Source organism: Anser anser, assembly GCF_964211835.1.
Source record: "Anser anser genome assembly, chromosome: 3".
Taxonomy (NCBI): domain Eukaryota; kingdom Metazoa; phylum Chordata; class Aves; order Anseriformes; family Anatidae; genus Anser; species Anser anser.
The window spans coordinates 16,252,542-16,270,367 of NC_139722.1; the positions used below are offsets into that span (position 1 = coordinate 16,252,542).

Genomic DNA, 17,826 nt, shown 5'->3' on the forward strand with positions numbered 1-17,826 from the left:
TATTATCTGTGTTTTTTGGTATTTGAGTTATCCTGCCACAAGATGTCTTTAAAGCTAGAACTATAGATGGACTCCAAAAGCAACAGACAAATGAAGGAAGAAAGATCCTTCAGTACTTCTTAAAATTCAAAGGTGTGGATACAATTTCTTTTATGAAATCCTCAATGCAGACAGTGCTGAGAGGGCAGTCCAGGGGAAGCAAAAATATTTACATTTACCTTAATACAAATTATTAAGCATCTGTCACAAGCAAACTCACTGCCAGAGACATGACGCCAGGCTACAGTAACCGTGTACCTGGCTGGTAGTGCTAGTCCTACGTTCACACAGCTGAGTCAACTGGAAAACATACAGCTCTGCGATACACACATACATATATACACGTGTCTCAATCACATTTTTTTTTGAACATAAACAATAGTGTGTATGTGTGCAGTTCACAGAACATAGACACACAAATACACGCTAGGTAGCTACAACTATCTACTGCACAGCTCCCAGTCTGTCTTTAAAAAATACAGGAGCTGGGAAAAAAAAAAAAGACTAGAGAGAGGATAGTTAAATAGAAAATGAAGTTCACATACACCGAATCTTTACAAGTCAGTATTAGCCATTATTCATTTCAGTACGCTAACTTTGGGAAAGTGCCAGAGGCAGTTTTGAGCTCTGGCACTGATCGGTGCCTGAACAGAAAACTCTCACGTTGGCTGCTCACTGTCACTCCAACGTCTGAAGTACAGGGACAACACAACACAGTATATGGATCGTTTTGTACCAGCAGATTTCAAAGGAAAAAAAAAAAGTGGGCAAAGAATGAGCTGTTAATTCCCAAAGGCAACGAGACTGGTTAATAAGGTAGAAACCCTATTAAGACATTAATGGCTTTGAGCCTGGGCTCGTAAGCAGTTGTGCAACTTCTACTCCTGTCACTATTACGTACTCCAAGTTTTCAATGGAAATGAAATTGAAAAACTAAGATCCCAAATAAGTTTGCATATCCACTTAAAAATGAGGATTACAGGTTTTAGTTGAGAGTAATAACTTCTCTACATACAGCAGTAATTGTGTTCATGCCTGGCTCACACTGATTTCTGTTATTGACTTAATTTTTTTAGAAAGTAACAGAAGGGTAAAAACGAACCCAAAACCGGATGGAAGGCTTAAAACATAAATCACCGTAACACATCTTTGATCTTATCTTCAACTGTGATCTGGATAAGGCCATGGAGAATCTTCCTGAGGATTTCTAATCTCTGATTTGGTCTTTCTGCCCTCAAAGAACCATGTTCACACCATTATCTTTTCTATCTTAATTGCTCCTAGCTTTTCCACACTCTCTCAGGATTATTTGGAAGAAAACAGATTACATCTCAAATATGTTACACACTAAGACATTTTATTTAACAAGACTAAACAAGTTTGGATTGTATCATAAATGTGGTTTGATGCCCCTAATAAGTATCTGCTATTTATGATCAAAGTGCATTCCCTCTTTACGGTATAACCATTCACCTTCGCCTAACATGCAGAACATTCTAAAACGAGAGGCAAACATGGAAAAGAAGAAAGGTATCCACTAAAACGCGTACAAAATTCCTTATCCGGGACAGTAAAAATTACGTGAGGAAGCCAAGACAATTTTACGTGAACAAGACTGTGTTTTCTTTAAATAAAGAACTTTCTGAAAAGAATAAAAGGCAAAAAGACACTTCAATGATCAATAGGATTAAGTCTTTCTAAGCCTGATTACAAAGTTATTTCATTTACAAAATCACGACTGCTTCTACTGGAATATTTACATACCTTCTTTGTTATTTTTATTTCTTTCTGCAGCAAAGTCTGAAAGTAACCTGGGGGAAAAAAGACCATTTTATAGCCGCAAATAGTGAACTTTTCATGTGAATTTCAAATACAACTGACAAAAATTACACCCTAATTTTCATTCCAGGTTTCAAACTGTTGATTTGTAAAAATAAGAAACATTCATTGCTAAAATGCCTTTGAGCTCATGTTTTATGCTACTGAACTTAATCAAAATTAAAATACTATAAATCAAATATTACTAAAGAAAGTGCAATCCAAGATAGTCATTTGCACCATTTTAAAGTTTGGTCTTCGTTAGAGATTTGCTTGTATACTTACCATTCATAGTGATCATCTAATAGAAACAATAATTTCAGAACTACTACAATTATTGCTGCAGCAAGGACATCGTATTTCACTTTTCTTGTTGATTTATTTCCAGGTGTGAGAGTCAGGAAATCCACTTCTCCGAAACCAATCTTTTTCACCACTCGACAAGTCCAATTATGCAATTCATCTAATTAATATAAATAAAGATAAAAATACAAGTACGTTGAGACAAGCTAAAAGACTTTTACAGTGCAACTATATTGGTCATTAGAAGAAAATGATGCTTACATTTTTTGGACCAACTGGCCATTTTTCAGGCTGAAAAGCATTTTTGGATATTTTTATATACAGTGGGTAATCTTCATTGTAAATATAAGGAAAAAATGACAAAAAAAAACAAACTTTTTTTTTTTTTAATGTTATTCAAAAGATGTTGTTATATCATCCTGAACATTGTTCCAGGAAAGCACTCTTGGATCCACATGCAGAATATAAATACAGTTGAACTCTCGTTTCAAAAAACCCCGAAAGCCAAAAACTTGTCAGAAACATTTTTCCTGTCTATCAACCGAAAAGAAATGTAGGGCTGGGGCCAGACTGTGGCAGTGCTAAGAGAAGCAGGGGCTAGCTGGGCTCAGCAGCAGGCTGGGGAACGCTCCCAGCTGAAGCTAAAACGGGCAGTTTAGGTTAAAACTGGCATTACGCCGTAAAGGCTAATTGCACCCGCTAGTGTGGCTTATGTCAAACCTACACAACTGCAGCTCCAAAAGCAGCAGTAGGATATCCAGCCAGCCTCTTATTACTTCATGCTTATTTTTCACAGATACAAATCCCCCAAATTTCTCACCCTTCCTGCTCAGCAAGAAATACGGGTGTCGGTTACATCACCGTCAGATTCCACAAAGGTTAGCAATGTATGACTAAGTACAACCTTAATCCAGCTCTACTCTCTATTCTCTTGCTCCTTACAGAGTTCAACATAAACGAATTTTTAATCCTCTCGGACATAACAGTAAAAATTAAATAAAATCTGAAAAGTGTAAAAGCATTTTCCAAACAAATTTTCTTACAAATACTGCCAATATACTTTCTTGTCTTTCAGATACTTTAAACCACATTTTCATTATTATTCAATGTCCTAAGAGGCACTGCCAATTCACTTTAAGAGTTTAGGAAGCAACAGTAGTCTTTTTTCAATAAACAAAAATATAAATAAAATATAAATATAAAAACAATAAATAAATAAATACATAAATAGATACTTCTACATGATAAAAAGTTCAGTTGCAAGGAAAGGGTGAAAGACAATATATTCTGCTCTTATAGTAACTTTCAAAGGGTATTTAGCTTTACATTTCTCTGTAATAAACCTGAAGATGCCAAATTTCTAGCTTTTCTTTGACTCAACTGACACTTCATAACGTGAAAAATAAGTGAGCCTCTATAGGCTCCAGTGCAACACAGGTGTAAAAGAACAAAAGCAGAATTTTTACTCTGGCATTTCAGCCATAAATCTTTTTGTTGTCTTTTTTTCATTGGCTGTCAGTATATGGAAACATAAAGTAGTTTTATTCAATGTAATTAACTGCAATATAAGATTAAAAAAAAACTAACAAACAAACAAAAAGAACTATTAATTTCTGGAATGTTTTGAGGGGAAAAAAATAATTTATAGACTATTTCCCCACAGAAGTCATCTCCAGAGCCAGCAGTATTTGACAGAAGTACGGTAACCCAGCAGACACAGGTCATACACTAGGACTCATCAGTTTTTCTTTGGTAGTTCCATATTCAAGACTGAACTTTAGAATAAGCAAAAATTTCATATTTATGCAATAAATTATTTCAAAACTAAATCAGAAATAAACAAGACAGGTTGATCTGTCACCCAGCATCCCTTGTTAATACTAACATTAATGTTATTATGCAACGTTATAGAATATATATTCAATTTTACATATGACAATTCCTTTCAGTGCTAAGCAATCAGGTCCTGACTTCATGCATCTTTTATCTGAAGTGAATAAGCCACGTGACTTCCAGTAGTGCCTCTCAGCTCACACGGATACTGAAAGGTCTAAAATGAAGTGTCCACTCAACAGGCTGAGAGTCAGCACCGGACTGCCCCTGCATATCTGGGCCTTCAATACCTACTTTAAATGTTTGATGAAGGTATCTTCTACAGAAATGATCTTTCAGTTCAAGCTTAAACATGTATAAATTAGAAGAAAAAGAGGAGGAGCTTTTAAAGTAGTGATTCAAGGTTTTTGTTTTTTGTTTTTTGCTGGGGTTTAATAAACCAAAGAAAAATTTTATCAGTTTGGGTTTGGGAAAATATTTACCAGGTAAATTAACTTCCATCAAGTACTTCATGCACAACGTGTCTGGATGGAGAAAGCAGCTCTCTGTTATATCTGGAAAACGAGGCAGGTCTAAAAAGGCTGCAAGTTCAATCATTTTGCTGTACACCTCTTCATACACAGGCCATGACTGAAAGAGAGGGATAGAGCGGGTTATGCATTTTCTCTTTTACCATATCTATTGTTGATTTTAAATTCCTGATTTTAAATTATTTATTTAATACAGAAACACTGCCTTCTTTTAACACTCTGTATGACTAAACACACATGCGAGAATGGAGCCAGACTGCAGCATTGCACAGAGAAACACGGGCTGGTTTTAAAGCCCATAAAACATACAAAAAGCCAATAAAAGATTGCTCTTCAGACCTGCGACCAACACACTACCTTTTCTGTGAAGTGATCAATATGTTTTCAGATGCTCCAAGATTGAAATTGCATTAAAAAAAAAAAAAAGGGGTGCAATTTATAGTGACATTGCTAAAGAGGAAAGAGATGACAATCACAGAATGGTTGAGGGTGGGAGGGACTCCTTGGGATCATCCAGTCCAAGTGCCCTGCTCAGGTCAGCTACAGCAGGCTGCCCAAGACCATGTACCTTTTGGATTTTGAGCATCTCCAAAGACGAAGCTCCACAACGCTCTGTGGGACACCTGCTGTTCCAGTGGTTCACCATCTTTGCTATATATGTTTTTTCTTACGCATAAATGGCTTTTCCTGTCTTTCATTTGTGCCCATTGCCTCTTATCCTGTCCCTAGACACCACACTAAGGATCTGGTTCTTTTCCAGGCTGCACAGTCCCAGTTCCCTCAGCCTCCCATCAGCAGATGCTTCATTCCATCATCTTCAAGGTCCTTCTTGGGACTTACTCCAGTACATCCATGTCTCCTTTTTATTGGAGAGCCCGGAACCGGACCCAGCACTCAGATATCTCACCAGTGCTGAGGAGCATGGAAGGATAAAATCCCTTGACCTGCTGCCAATGCTCTGCAGAATGCTGTCAGTTATCTTTGCCAGAAGCGTACATCACTGGCTCACGTTCATTTTCACAGCATCTTGTTCACCAGGACCCCCAGGGCCTTCTCTGAAAAGCTGCTTTCCAGCCAGCTGGATGTATTTGTGCCTGGGGTTAATCCTCCCTAGGTGCAAGACTTGACGTTTCCCTTTGTTGGGCTTCAGGAGGTTCCTGTTGGCCCATTTCTCCAGCCTGTTGAGGTCCCTCCGAATGGCAGCACACCCACCTGGTGTATGAACCACTCCTCCCAGCTTTACATTGTCTGCAAACTTGCGGCAGGTGCACTGTGTCCCATCTGACCCATCATCTAGGTCATTAACGAAGGTTTTAAACAGTACTGGCCTCGGTATCAAGGCCTGGAGTACACCATCAGTGCCTGGCCTCCAGCTGGACTTCATGCCACTGACCAGAACTCTTCGTGCCCAACCTTTCAGTCAGTTTTCAATCCACCTTGGGGTCCCCTTAACTTCATCAGTTTGTCAATGAGGATGTTGTGGAGGACTGAGTCAAAAGCCTTGCTTAAGATAAAGAGCATCCACCAAGCCTTGTACCTGTCATCAAAGGTCATCAGGTTGGTCAGACCATTTCCCCTTTGTAAATCCATGCTGATTGCTCCTAGTCACCGTCTTGGACTTCTACGTTTGGAAATGGTTTCCAGGTTTATTTGCTCCATCACCTTCCATACTTACGCATTTAGTTATTTATCATTTTCCAAACTATTGACTACATGAAGGAAGCTCCCCCAATTTCTACTGAGATTTTCCTGTTAGAGGAGAATATAACTTACAGCCAGATTTTGGTAAGCTTGTTCATAGTCAGCTCAGCAGGACCTGGTGGAGTTTGCACAAGTATGGACTGAAAGATTTGACCCTCATTTCTTAACACTTTAACTCTTCTACTAAACACAGTATTGCGTGTCTTAATTCTTTAAATTTTAAATGGTTATTTGAATGTACCTGTTAAAGTGATAGCTTCCAGTTGTTCAGGCTACTTTACCCTTTTACATGTATAAGGGATGCATTTTCTGCTTGGTCTTGGCAGTTCTAACTCAGCAGAGCACTTTATCATGTATCGTATCTATCAAGTTAACTTCTGCTTAAGGTACTTTCCTTTAGTAGGAATGCTGCAGGAGTTTACACTTTGTACACAGATTCAAAACTTTCCTGAACAATACTGAATTCAGACTTCTGGGTTTTATAGACCAGGTTGAGAACAAAGCGATTGTGTTTACGACAACAGTAAGACTGAGATAATGCCTTTTCATCCAATCACTTGGTTTCACCTATTTTAACATAAGCTATGTGGCAATTGCTCAAATTTTATAGTTTTTGAATGATTGCCAAACGTTTCTATTAATTTTCTTAAATGATCTCCCCCCAGACTGCAGTTAAGACTTCCTTAATTGCATTAATACACGCTTAAGCAAACGAATAATTCTACTGTCACTATTACACATGCAACTTGGGTAACAGTTAGGAAGTTGTATCATGTTCATTATATTTTCTAAACAGTGTTAAAAAGTGGCTTAGACTTCTATGTGACAATCTTGAGAAACAAGAAAAACATGCATTACCAGGCTCCTGCAGAAGACCAGGCTCACATTACTTTCCATTCCTCTTAAAAAGCAGTTCTACATTGAATACCAAAACAATCCTGGAACAAAACCTGAATCATACGTAACTTCTCTTGAGTGTATCGGGAGAAAAATTAGAAGTCCCAGATAATTCAAATAAAAGCAGCGTGAGAGCAATATTCCTAATTAGATATAAAGGAAATGCATTTTCTCTTTGATGAAAAGCAGCTGAATTAGTAGCTTCTTAATAATATAGCACAGATGAAAATGAAGACACCACGAATTCAGTCATTTGAAGCACTCCCTTTCTCAAACATTAAACTATCACCAGTGAAGTTATCTGAGCAGTCTAATTTTACAAAGAGGTACTTTAAGGAACGTAACTCTTAATTTGAGGGTGCAAGGTAGGCACCTCTATCACTGTATACATGAGCTTTTCTCACTGTATCAGGCTAAGGAGACAGCTTTCCCGTCCTGGGCACTCGTGAATCATCCCTTCATCCTCACACCCAACACTGACTTTTGTTTCAAAGGTTTTAGAATCCAATCCAGGCTTTTGTTTGCAGTTTAGAGAAGTAAACCAAGTTATTTTTCAAAGTGGAGAGAAAATGCTCTTTGCTTCATGATAACCTCTTTTTTTTTTTTTTAAGAACAAACACAAGTGGTGTAAAAAAAATAAAAATGAACGCTGAGTACTATCATTTGGCTCATTTAAAAGGGTGTTAACAGACTAACTTAGCTGATGTGTGTTCATAAAGAGATGTAAACACAAGTGGGACATGCAGATCTAGGAAGGACACACTCATCCGCCGTAAAGACCAACCAAATCAATTGCTACTTTCCAGGGCTTAACCCCCTAAGCTCAAAAGCATTGATTGTAGTAATCGTGTTTCTACAACGCAGCGCTGAGTCATGACAACGCAGGATGGATTGAACGCTCCACTTCAGGAGCACGCAGTCGTCTCCTGACCTGTAAACTGCCAGTGTAAGCTGAATCAAAGAGGAGATCACATCTCAGCAAGATACATCGCAGCAAACAAAGGGCTGAAAGACTTGAAGGTAGAGGACTGGGGAGACTGTAGAGCATTTCTAGCCCTGAAGATTCTCACCTGGCACCATACACACACACAGTTTCATTCTGAAAGAGCTCTGAGTTCATGCAGTAAGTCTCTTATGCTGCAAAATCTCGCTTACTGGGAGGGTTAAAGCAAACAGAACGCCCAAATTCCATGCAACAGGCACAGTAAGTGTTAGTACAATACTAAGAAAAAGCAAAATACTGCAGTCAAGCAGCCTCAAAAGTCACAGAATCACAGCATGGCTGAGGTTGGAAGGCACCTCTGGAGGTCACCTGGTCCAACCTACAGCAGGTTGCCCAGGACCACGTCCAGGTGGCTTTTGAAGACCTCCAAATTGATAAATGCTGATAAAATTTATCTAAGAGATACTCACTTTCTACCTAGCTATGCATCTCTCCCAGGAAAAACAAACATGATAAAACAAGTTGCGCCAAAAATCAACCAACAAATCCAGTAGGAAAGCAAGTTCCAGAGCTGGGGCCTCCTTCAAGTGAAAACACTCTGCCTCATGATTAAACCCCAAGGGAGGAGTCCTTGGACAGGAGGGGACAGCCTTAGATCATATGCCACACGTCCTCCAAGTACAACTTTCGCTTATCCAATCGCAAATTAAACAATTTTGCATTATACGTTTTCAGTTGTGCTTCTGTGCTAAATATTAGGACAACTCCCCTGTCCATCAGCATGTGGAGTTACTGAGCTCCCACTTTGTTTTGAGAACCTGGGAAACACTCGGCGTATAAAACCCAGTTACAAACCCTTGAGGGCACTTAATAATTTCAGGAAGACTGACAGAAAACCCTTTTAAAGTTATGCCACCTGATAGCCCTTTCAGGTGTTTCGCAAGCTGGAATTTCTTCAGGACTGATCAACAATGCTGACAGAGCCCATAACCCGTCTAGATCGGGTACAGAGGTTACTGAGAACTTTCCTTAACAGCTTTGTCTTTAAAATCTTTGTATCTTGTTCTCACACACGACAAATAAGTTAACATCAGGTCATCTACAGAAAGTGGTACAAAAAATTAGTACTACTTGAGAATACTTTTCTTTTTTTTTCTCTCCCCTCAACTTTGTACAGGAGAGAAAATACACACTGCTCAGTCGGTAAAGAAGTGTCTAGAGTAAGATTTTCATTACGATATACACTCATTAGACTATTTAAATCAGTTGCCTTTATCTTTCCAAATTACATGAAATTTTTCACCTGTGCTAGAAAAGAGCCACCTGGTTTTCAGAAGTGTACGAGCCAAACTATTACCATGATAATCAGATCAGAGCAACGAGTAATTGTTTGGGGTGAGCCAAGATTGCAGCCTCTCCTACTTGTTTGGACAGTATCAGAATGTTGCTGATCAGCCAGCAGAAAACAGTGTACAACTGGCTGGCTTTCTAGCTTCATTTGCAGGCTCCAGAGCTTTTTGTTTTAAGTGTGGTCTGACTGACTCTCTCCTTAGCTCACCATATAGACCGTTTTCTCCTACGGGAGGAGAAACCAGCAGTACTTACATACTCACAGTTCTGTTTAGTTTATTGTCATTATGTTGTATCCCTTCTGAAAAGAATTAATTGTAGAGTTCTTTAAATCCTCCCTTTTATCTTTTTTTTTTCCCCCTACATACTCTCCTCCGGTACTTTTTCCCCAGCACAGTTCCCTTTCTCATCATCCCTTTACCTGTGAATTTCCAAACCCAGACTCCTTTCGTCCCATGCCTACCTGTTCTCTGAGAGTCTACCTTCAGCTGTTCAGCAGTGGACATCTTTTCTAGGAGCTTCTTCTAATGACCTTTCAATACTGAAATCTACTTCACTTTTTCATTATTGATCAAATTTTGAGTGTTGGAGAAGGGTTTTTTTGCAACACAATCCAGAAGTTGGTTCAATTCCTGCCTAAAGCAAAGCATGTCCATAAACCGGGAGATATTTATTGTAGAAGTAGTAAACCGAGTGGGTACCCTAATGCACATAAACATCTTTGAATGGAGCCTGCATTAAAACACACTGCCAGGAACTCTAAAACTAAGGTAAGATTAGGTACCACGTCAGCCCTGCAGAGCCTGGCTTGCTGTACTTCCTTCCGCTACTCAGCAGACTCAGCTCTATCTGCTAGTCTGCAGCACAAGCCTATCCTACCAGCCTGACGTGGGTTGAAGCCAGCTGTAGTGCACGCAGGTTACACAACAGAATCGACTGTAAAGACAACTGTATCAGCTGTAAAATGTACACCCAAGTTAGTACTTAATAGTGAATAAAATGACCTCATGACCCAATCGTTATGTACTAGAACCACAATGTGACTGGAAAGCCTAAACTCCTTGATTACTGAATAATTTCTTCTCCCATGACTTGGGTATTGCCCTCAACAATGTGGTGCTCTCCCACAACTCTATCAGTCTGGTTCCCTCCCATGCAAACGTGCATTAATAAACAAATGCTACCAATGTCTATTTTTAAAATCTCTTCCCCCCTCCCCTTGCCTAACCTCTATCTGCCTCTCAGCGACCACCATCCTACCTCCAACATCAGGAAACTACTGCAATAACTCTCACACACAAAAATTAAGGACAATTAAACACTGTGCATCATTATCAATAAAAACCTTCCCAAATAAGCAACCCTCTCACTAATACACATTTTTTCCCAGCTAGGTTAGCAGTCAAAACTACGGCAGTCAGCTCTGCTGCAGTTAGATTCTGTGCAGTCTTAACATGAAGCTTGCATGAATTGTTTTCCAGAGTATAGGGTATACACAAGGATGTAAAGGATGGGCATTGTGAGCACTGATACCACTGCTGGGCAGAAAAAAACATCCAGCCTCATGAGGTGCTAGCACATGTGAAAGCATGATGGGGAGAACCACTGCACGCTGCTCTTCCATCCCTTCCCAGCCACCACCAGAAACAGGTAAGCAGGGTCGATGAGCGCCGAATCTGCCTCGGTACCCCCGTTTTTATGTGGACTAAAGGAGCAGACACATTTCTTCAAACACTGATATCCATGAATCATATACAGATGCTGATGTAACAGCAAAGGGTGTGCCTGGAATTATTAAAGGGAACCAAGTGACAAGGACGAACAAAGGCAGGTGAAACTGCTACAACCTCACTCAAATACCTGCTGAGAAACAGGTAGCTCCTAAGAGTTCTTCCACTAGAAAAGACCAAGCACACGCTTGTCGCTTGGTCAACAGAAATTGCTGCTTCACGAGGCTGCCATGGAGCAGAGAGGATAACTGTAAGGCTAAGACAGGATAATGGAATCAACCTCTGCATCGTTGAGACAGACAAACATGTTGCCCAAGTTATCTACTTGGCAACACATGGGCAGAGAAAAAAAAAAGGAAACCAAGATAACACTTGAAAATGATACAAGAAGTAACACTGGCACTCTCTCTGTTGCTCTCCTTTGGTAACTGTCCTTCAAGATCTCATCTGAAACAGCTACTGCATCTTAAGATCCCAAATTACTCATGAACATTGATGCAGAGGAAGTGAGAAGGATCTTTGTATGGAGAAGATTCATTTTAGACAATGACTCTTTAAACAATGTTTATGCATCTTTGAGAGAAAAAAAAAATCTAGGTGTGCTAGGAGGGTATTTTGCTGCACTGCATTAAAACAGTTTTTATCAAGGAATACAAGATGGCATGTGGATGAGCCAGCAACCCACATGCAAAAGAAAAAGCTAACTGAGCATTCAGTACAAATGCACTCCTTTTCTGGAAGAAATATATATATTTGTATGTACGGGAGGCTTTTTAATACGCTACTTTCAGAGGAATACATCATATTCATTAGACGTTTCCCGGCTAAAGTGGTTTTTGAATAAATGAGTTTCAATATTATTAAACCAACAGAGACACGTGCTTGAGCGTTACCCACTTCATGCTCAAGTTACCTCTGAACGACAAATACCACTTCTCTAAAAAATGTAGTCTTTCTATAAATGGAGAAAGCAATCCAACGAGGAGCTGATCTGTCATAATGTATTGAAATGAAGGAGTTTGGGAACAAATTTTATTGAATTTCATAAATATTTTGGTAGGTTTGTTTTCTTTCTTCATTAAGTAATGCTTTAAGACAGGTATGGACAAGCTAGAGTTTCTGTTACACAACAGCAAGCTCCCATGATAAACTTGATTACAATAACCCTTTCAGCAGTGAACTTCCTCCTCAGCTTTTTTTTTTTTAAATAAAAGCCTCACCCTTGCTTCTTTTCATTCTGCACTATTTTTTTTATCCTGAACAAGTACTACATGCACCTGCTAAAATGCAAAAAAGAAAGAAAGAAAGAAAGAAAGAAAGAAAGAAAGAAAGAAAGACACCCCCAACCAACTAGAGATTACAAGGTATCACAAAACCCTGGCAGACCAAAGCAGGAATTGCTGCTTGTTTTGGAAAGCAAAAGCAGCATTACCGATTAGCAGAATTTGTATGGCTGGAATTTTATACCTCTTAGAAGATTTTTTAAAATAAACAAGAACGACTGGCTGCTGTGTTCGTTTGAATTCTTTACAGAGTTACCACTAAAACAAGAAAGTCGCAGGGCAATTAGGCTCATTCAAATTTTAGTCAGGAGAAGAGAGATCTTCACAAAAATTACACACCAGACCAAATGTGATTTTATGAAAGGACCTCAATAAATAGAGGAACCCAGCTACAAGCAAGCTCGGTAGATCACTTCCCAGGGAAGCAGAAAGCTGTTGGCATTGCAGTCTGAATGCTCTGGCAGAAAACTGAACCAACGCTTTGACCTGTATTCCTGAGTCAATTCATCGATTTAGTCAGCAACTAGCAGTCTGAATCAGACCCAAACTAAAATACAAATGCACAACCCACCAAAACCTGGGCTGTGAGACAATCCCAGGGGCAGCGGTTTCCCCTAAAATGCACGATGACTCAGAGATGTGGGCATCAGCCAGGATCAGATTATAAAGCGATACAGGACCCTTTTGAAAAGGCAGCATAGAAAAGAAAAAAGAATTAAATAAGGTGACAACCTTACAGTATTTAGGAAATCTTCAGGTTTACTCATGACAGTACCACAAACCCACCCTGTTGCTTCGGGCAAGTCTCTTTGTCCCAGTTTCCCAGCTGTCAGGGAGCAGCAGCGCTCCATTTCTCCCAGCCCAGCCTAAACGGAGCGGCCGCGTGATGGGCATCGGGAGGAGAAAAAGAAGCCCATGTTCTGCAACCGTGCTGGCTCGATGTGGCGTGCACCAAAGCAAGCCCTAACTCCCACGTTAGATGAAGAAAAGGAAAGAGATATACTGAGCAGCTCATTACCTTCCGCATATTAAACTGCGACGCTATCTGGTAGAAACAATAAGAGATTAAACGATTAGTGACTACACCCTCACACACTTAGACATCGGCCTCAGCTAAAAGCAAATTCATTCCAGTAATTCCTAAATTCTGTACGTTTAACCTTAAAACCTTAGTCATGCTTGGGCACTGGGACAGGTTCCCCAGGGCAGTGGTCACAGCACTGAGCCTGACAGAGTTCAAGAAGTGTTTGGACAACGCTCTCAGACATAGGGTCTGATTTTGGGGTGGTCCTGCATGGAGCCAGAAGTTGGACTTGATCCTTGTGGGTCCCTTCCAACTCAGGATATTCTATGAATTTAAAGACATGAAAAGACGACAGTATTAACTCAATATATTCACAAATCCAAGACCTGTGCTTGTATTTAGGGCCAAAAAGAAAAGAACCAAAGGCTGTTTAGAACTATTACTGGTAAAGTGCAAAAATCCCTAACTTGCTGCCTCCCACACGACCCAGTATTCACTCTTACTTGGCTTTTCACATTTCTCCTTTTAGCGCACTTCCAGGCCAGACTTCTTGCAAGTGTTCCCTTCCTCCTAGCATGGGGACTGTCGATCCTACTCATCAATAAGAAATCTTATATTCCAAGCACTGTATTTAAACAAGCAATTCCTTTAGTTACTCCACCAAAACAAACGTCATCACAAAATAAATGCATGCAAAAGCTTGTTTCAAAAAGCAAAGCTCTTGCTCAAGAAAGATAAAGTTTTCCTTGCTTAGGGTTCTTTGCCATAGGTTAGCAATATCCCTTTTAAAAAAGGATTTTGCGTACTTCTACCGTTTAATCATTCCTCAACATATTTGTAGTTGAATAAAACTGAACCCAGATTTCTCAATCTGAAACTTTAAAGACGAGCATTAAGTTCACCTAACTTAAAGGCTTGAACTATAACGTAGAAGAAAAGTTGGTGAGATACTGAGTTAATGAAAAATGAAGTTTTACCATCTTAAAAAAGTCTCCCCAGAACACAAAACCCACGAACTGAAACCGGAACTGAAATTCCAGAACAACAAAATCAGCTGCACCTCATTGAGCCCAAAAGATCTTTTTAGCCTTGCATCCAGCAGCAAGCAAGAGAGATGAGTGGGGAGGAATTTAGGAACGAAGCAAGCCACAATGACACTTTCCCAAATATTTGTCCAGCTTCGCACAGTTTGTGGCTGAGACAGCAGTGAGATCTCTGCACTTTTTAGTTCCATATGCCTTTTTTTGGTGTGTGTGGCCTCTGTCCAGTCATTACCTGACCCCTCTTAACACTCAGACCAACCGATGGCAAGAAGTTCCACCAACTGCCCACAAGACACACGAATTATTTCCTGCTGTCGTATTGCGAACCAACAGGCTAGTAAGCTTCATCTGACACCTCCCAGTCCTTGTATTGGAACAGACATCGACCATTTGCCTCCTAAACAAGTAAACTATCATCACAGCTTCCTCTTAGTCAACTCTTCTTTAGCTCGAAAGATAAATAGATATGTTTAATTGTTTCTTGTAGGAAACCTGTCCGGATATTTGATTGTCCTTGTTGTCACTCTGCGTACCCTTTAGAGAGGGCAAGCAAACAAACAAACAAAACAAACAAACCAACCAACCAACACAACACAACACAACCAGAATTGCACAGATTTCTTAAGTATGAGTGCCTGATGGATTTATACGTGAACAAAGTTCTGTTCTCCGTTCCTTTACTGGAAATCAGGAGCTGTTCGAAAATAATTCCAACGTAGCTGCAACATCTGCATGTTTGAAAACAGCATCACAAAGGGATTATAGAAACCTGCATAAATAACATCGTGCAGGTATTTACATTAAGGTTGGTACATGAATATAACAGCATTGATCATACCAGCTTTCAGAGAACATGACAAATTTTCTACTTAAAAAAAATCACCTCCTATTTAACAAACTTAATTGCACGAGCTTATCTGTTGTTTGACTTACACCTCGTGGGTGTACTCAGACACAAAGAAGGCACTGGTGGAAAAAGTATATGTGTGTATTTTAATAGCAGCTCATGGGTCACTGAATTATAATCTTTTAAAAATCATACTAAAAACTGAAGTATAGCGCTCACATACTGTAATGCTTACCCACTGTAATGATGCCATACAAAAATACAAAGCCTGCATTGTAAAAGTCTTTCAAGATCTTCTCCTTCCCACTCAATGTCTTCACTTACTATTCTTTTCCAAATAGAAAATATTTTAGTCATCTGTTGGACAGGATGAAAATCTGAGAAATTTAAAGCCATATTTGCTCCATCTACATTCTCAAAACTAAAGCTGAGAGGTTATGTATTTCAGTAGATGCAGAAGAGAGCAAGTTTCTTGCAAAAAATCTGGTCAAGAGGGTAGCATTTTTTTCAAGACATTCAAAGCTGTTCATAACAGAGCATTAAGAATTTTATCAAGAGAACAAAAGTGAAAAACAAGAAGGAATAAAAGGATGAAGACAAAGGATCCTGTATGTATGCTTACACTTGGATTTTTTATTTAGAGTTATCATTCTTTAAAAAATACTTCTGCAAGTGTAGGTAGTGTGTACGTGCATCAGTGACAGGCAATTTACTTTTTCTATGTGGTTTACTCACAAACAATGGTCAGCAGATCATTTTATTTTAAAAACCACCTTCAGCATAGAAATTAGCTGAAACTTACCAGCATGCTCATTTAATAGATTAATTTCAGAATGGTAATGTCAATTTAGGGAATGAATGCATGGCTGTCACCAAATCAAATTAGCAATACCAAACCCACGGTATAAACCCTCTCTTCACAAGAACTTCAGTAGAGTGACCTCATGCAATGCTCAGAATACAGAGGAATTTCACTCCTCCTTAGACAGTGGGACAAAAAAACATAAAGCCCTAAAACAGTGATTCACTTCTTCTGCCCCTCCTAGAAGAGTACTATAATTAGGAGACCAAATCCACACCCACAACTGAAGAAACACGAGCACTTAAGAAACACTGTCAAGTTTATAAACTTCTATTAACATACCCAAACTCTGTAATGAAGCAAATGCTAATCCTTCTGCTTTTAAGATGATGAAATTATAGATCCAGAAATAGCATCTTTGATATAAAACAATCCCAAAACATGAAATACCATTTGCTGTAGTAAAGCACTCAGCTATATTGCATCCAGCTTAGGGTACAACCCAACGAACAACTCAAGCAAACCTAAAGGAGGAATTAGCCTGAAGAGCACGATGAATACCCACAGTTTTAGTACCACGAAAAACAATCGCCATGAGATTTCTAAGGATCTTCAGTGGCCAATATTATGACTCCATATACTCATATAAGCTCACGCCACCGCTACAGAGTTTACCCAGAATATCTAGCCCCTGGCTCTAAGCACTGAGACGGGCAGGTCCGAGCAGCCAGCTCTGCAGCCATCCTGATTAACAGAGGCCTCGCAGACATCGGGCTGTGCCCTGTGCACCTCGTGGCCTGAGCACAGCCCTCACTCCTTCCTGCCCGGCAATACTGCTCATCCCTTTTGTTAGGTGGGAAGGTACACATTTTCTTCCTGTATTCAAAAGGACAATGAAAAATAACGTAAGCTTTGTTCTCGGTGCAAGTGGGAAGACCTACGTACGTGAATGAGAGCAGCACGCCAGCTCCACGAGCTTGCCCAGCCCTGAAGGAGAAGTGCTGAGTGAAGGTGAGGAGAGAGGCATCAATACTCTAGGAACAGTCCGTCTTCTTGACTGTGCAACCTACTCAAGTATCTAGGTCCTATCTGTCTATGTTCAGGCATTTCAAACCCAGTAACACATTTTATCAATGGGATATGCTCCCAGTTGCATAAAAGAAAACAGAAGGAACTCAAAGTACCTAACAAGAAAATGCAAACAAGTGTTTCCATCATTAATAAGCCAAGCAATATACTTGATACATAAGTAATAAATATTATCTATGTGTTATTCAGTGCTGCAAATTCAAAGCACTTGTTTTCAAGAAACCCATAACGCTGACACTATTTCTATTCAGAACGTACCTGTATTATTCAACCAACCCTAACAGCATATATTACATAACCCCCGACGCTTTAGAACAATCTGGCAGAGATTATTAGAAATGAATGAGGACTGAACGCCAAATTACCTCCAAAATTGAGCCATTAGGCTTGAAACCTGAAGACTATAGCCAAGTCCTGGTTTTGGTTGTATACAACAGGTAATCTTCAAAATATTGAGCAATCTTCTTTTCTTTATCCATGAGAAATCCTCCGATGCTACATTTTCCTCCAGGCTACCTGACAATTCTTCTGCCCCCAACATTCACAAGGAAATCAAAACCAGGAGGCGTCTTAAACTTCTTAAACTTGCCAGTT

The 17,826-nt window shown here is 39.6% G+C and overlaps 1 protein-coding gene across 3 annotated transcripts in view; it reads right to left on the bottom strand.

The window, feature by feature from the left end:
• TAF1B (TATA-box binding protein associated factor, RNA polymerase I subunit B) overlaps positions 1-17,826 on the bottom strand; it is a 55,496-nt gene that overhangs the window by 14,267 nt on the left and 23,403 nt on the right. For all 3 annotated transcript variants that reach the window (XM_083827986.1, XM_083827985.1, XM_083827987.1), the window contains exons 9-11: positions 4,476-4,623; positions 2,143-2,320; positions 1,804-1,850 (exon numbers count right to left, since the gene is read on the bottom strand). In XM_083827986.1, coding sequence (XP_083684112.1) covers positions 1,804-1,850; positions 2,143-2,320; positions 4,476-4,623 — 373 coding nt within the window. The remainder of the gene's footprint in view (positions 1-1,803; positions 1,851-2,142; positions 2,321-4,475; positions 4,624-17,826) is intronic.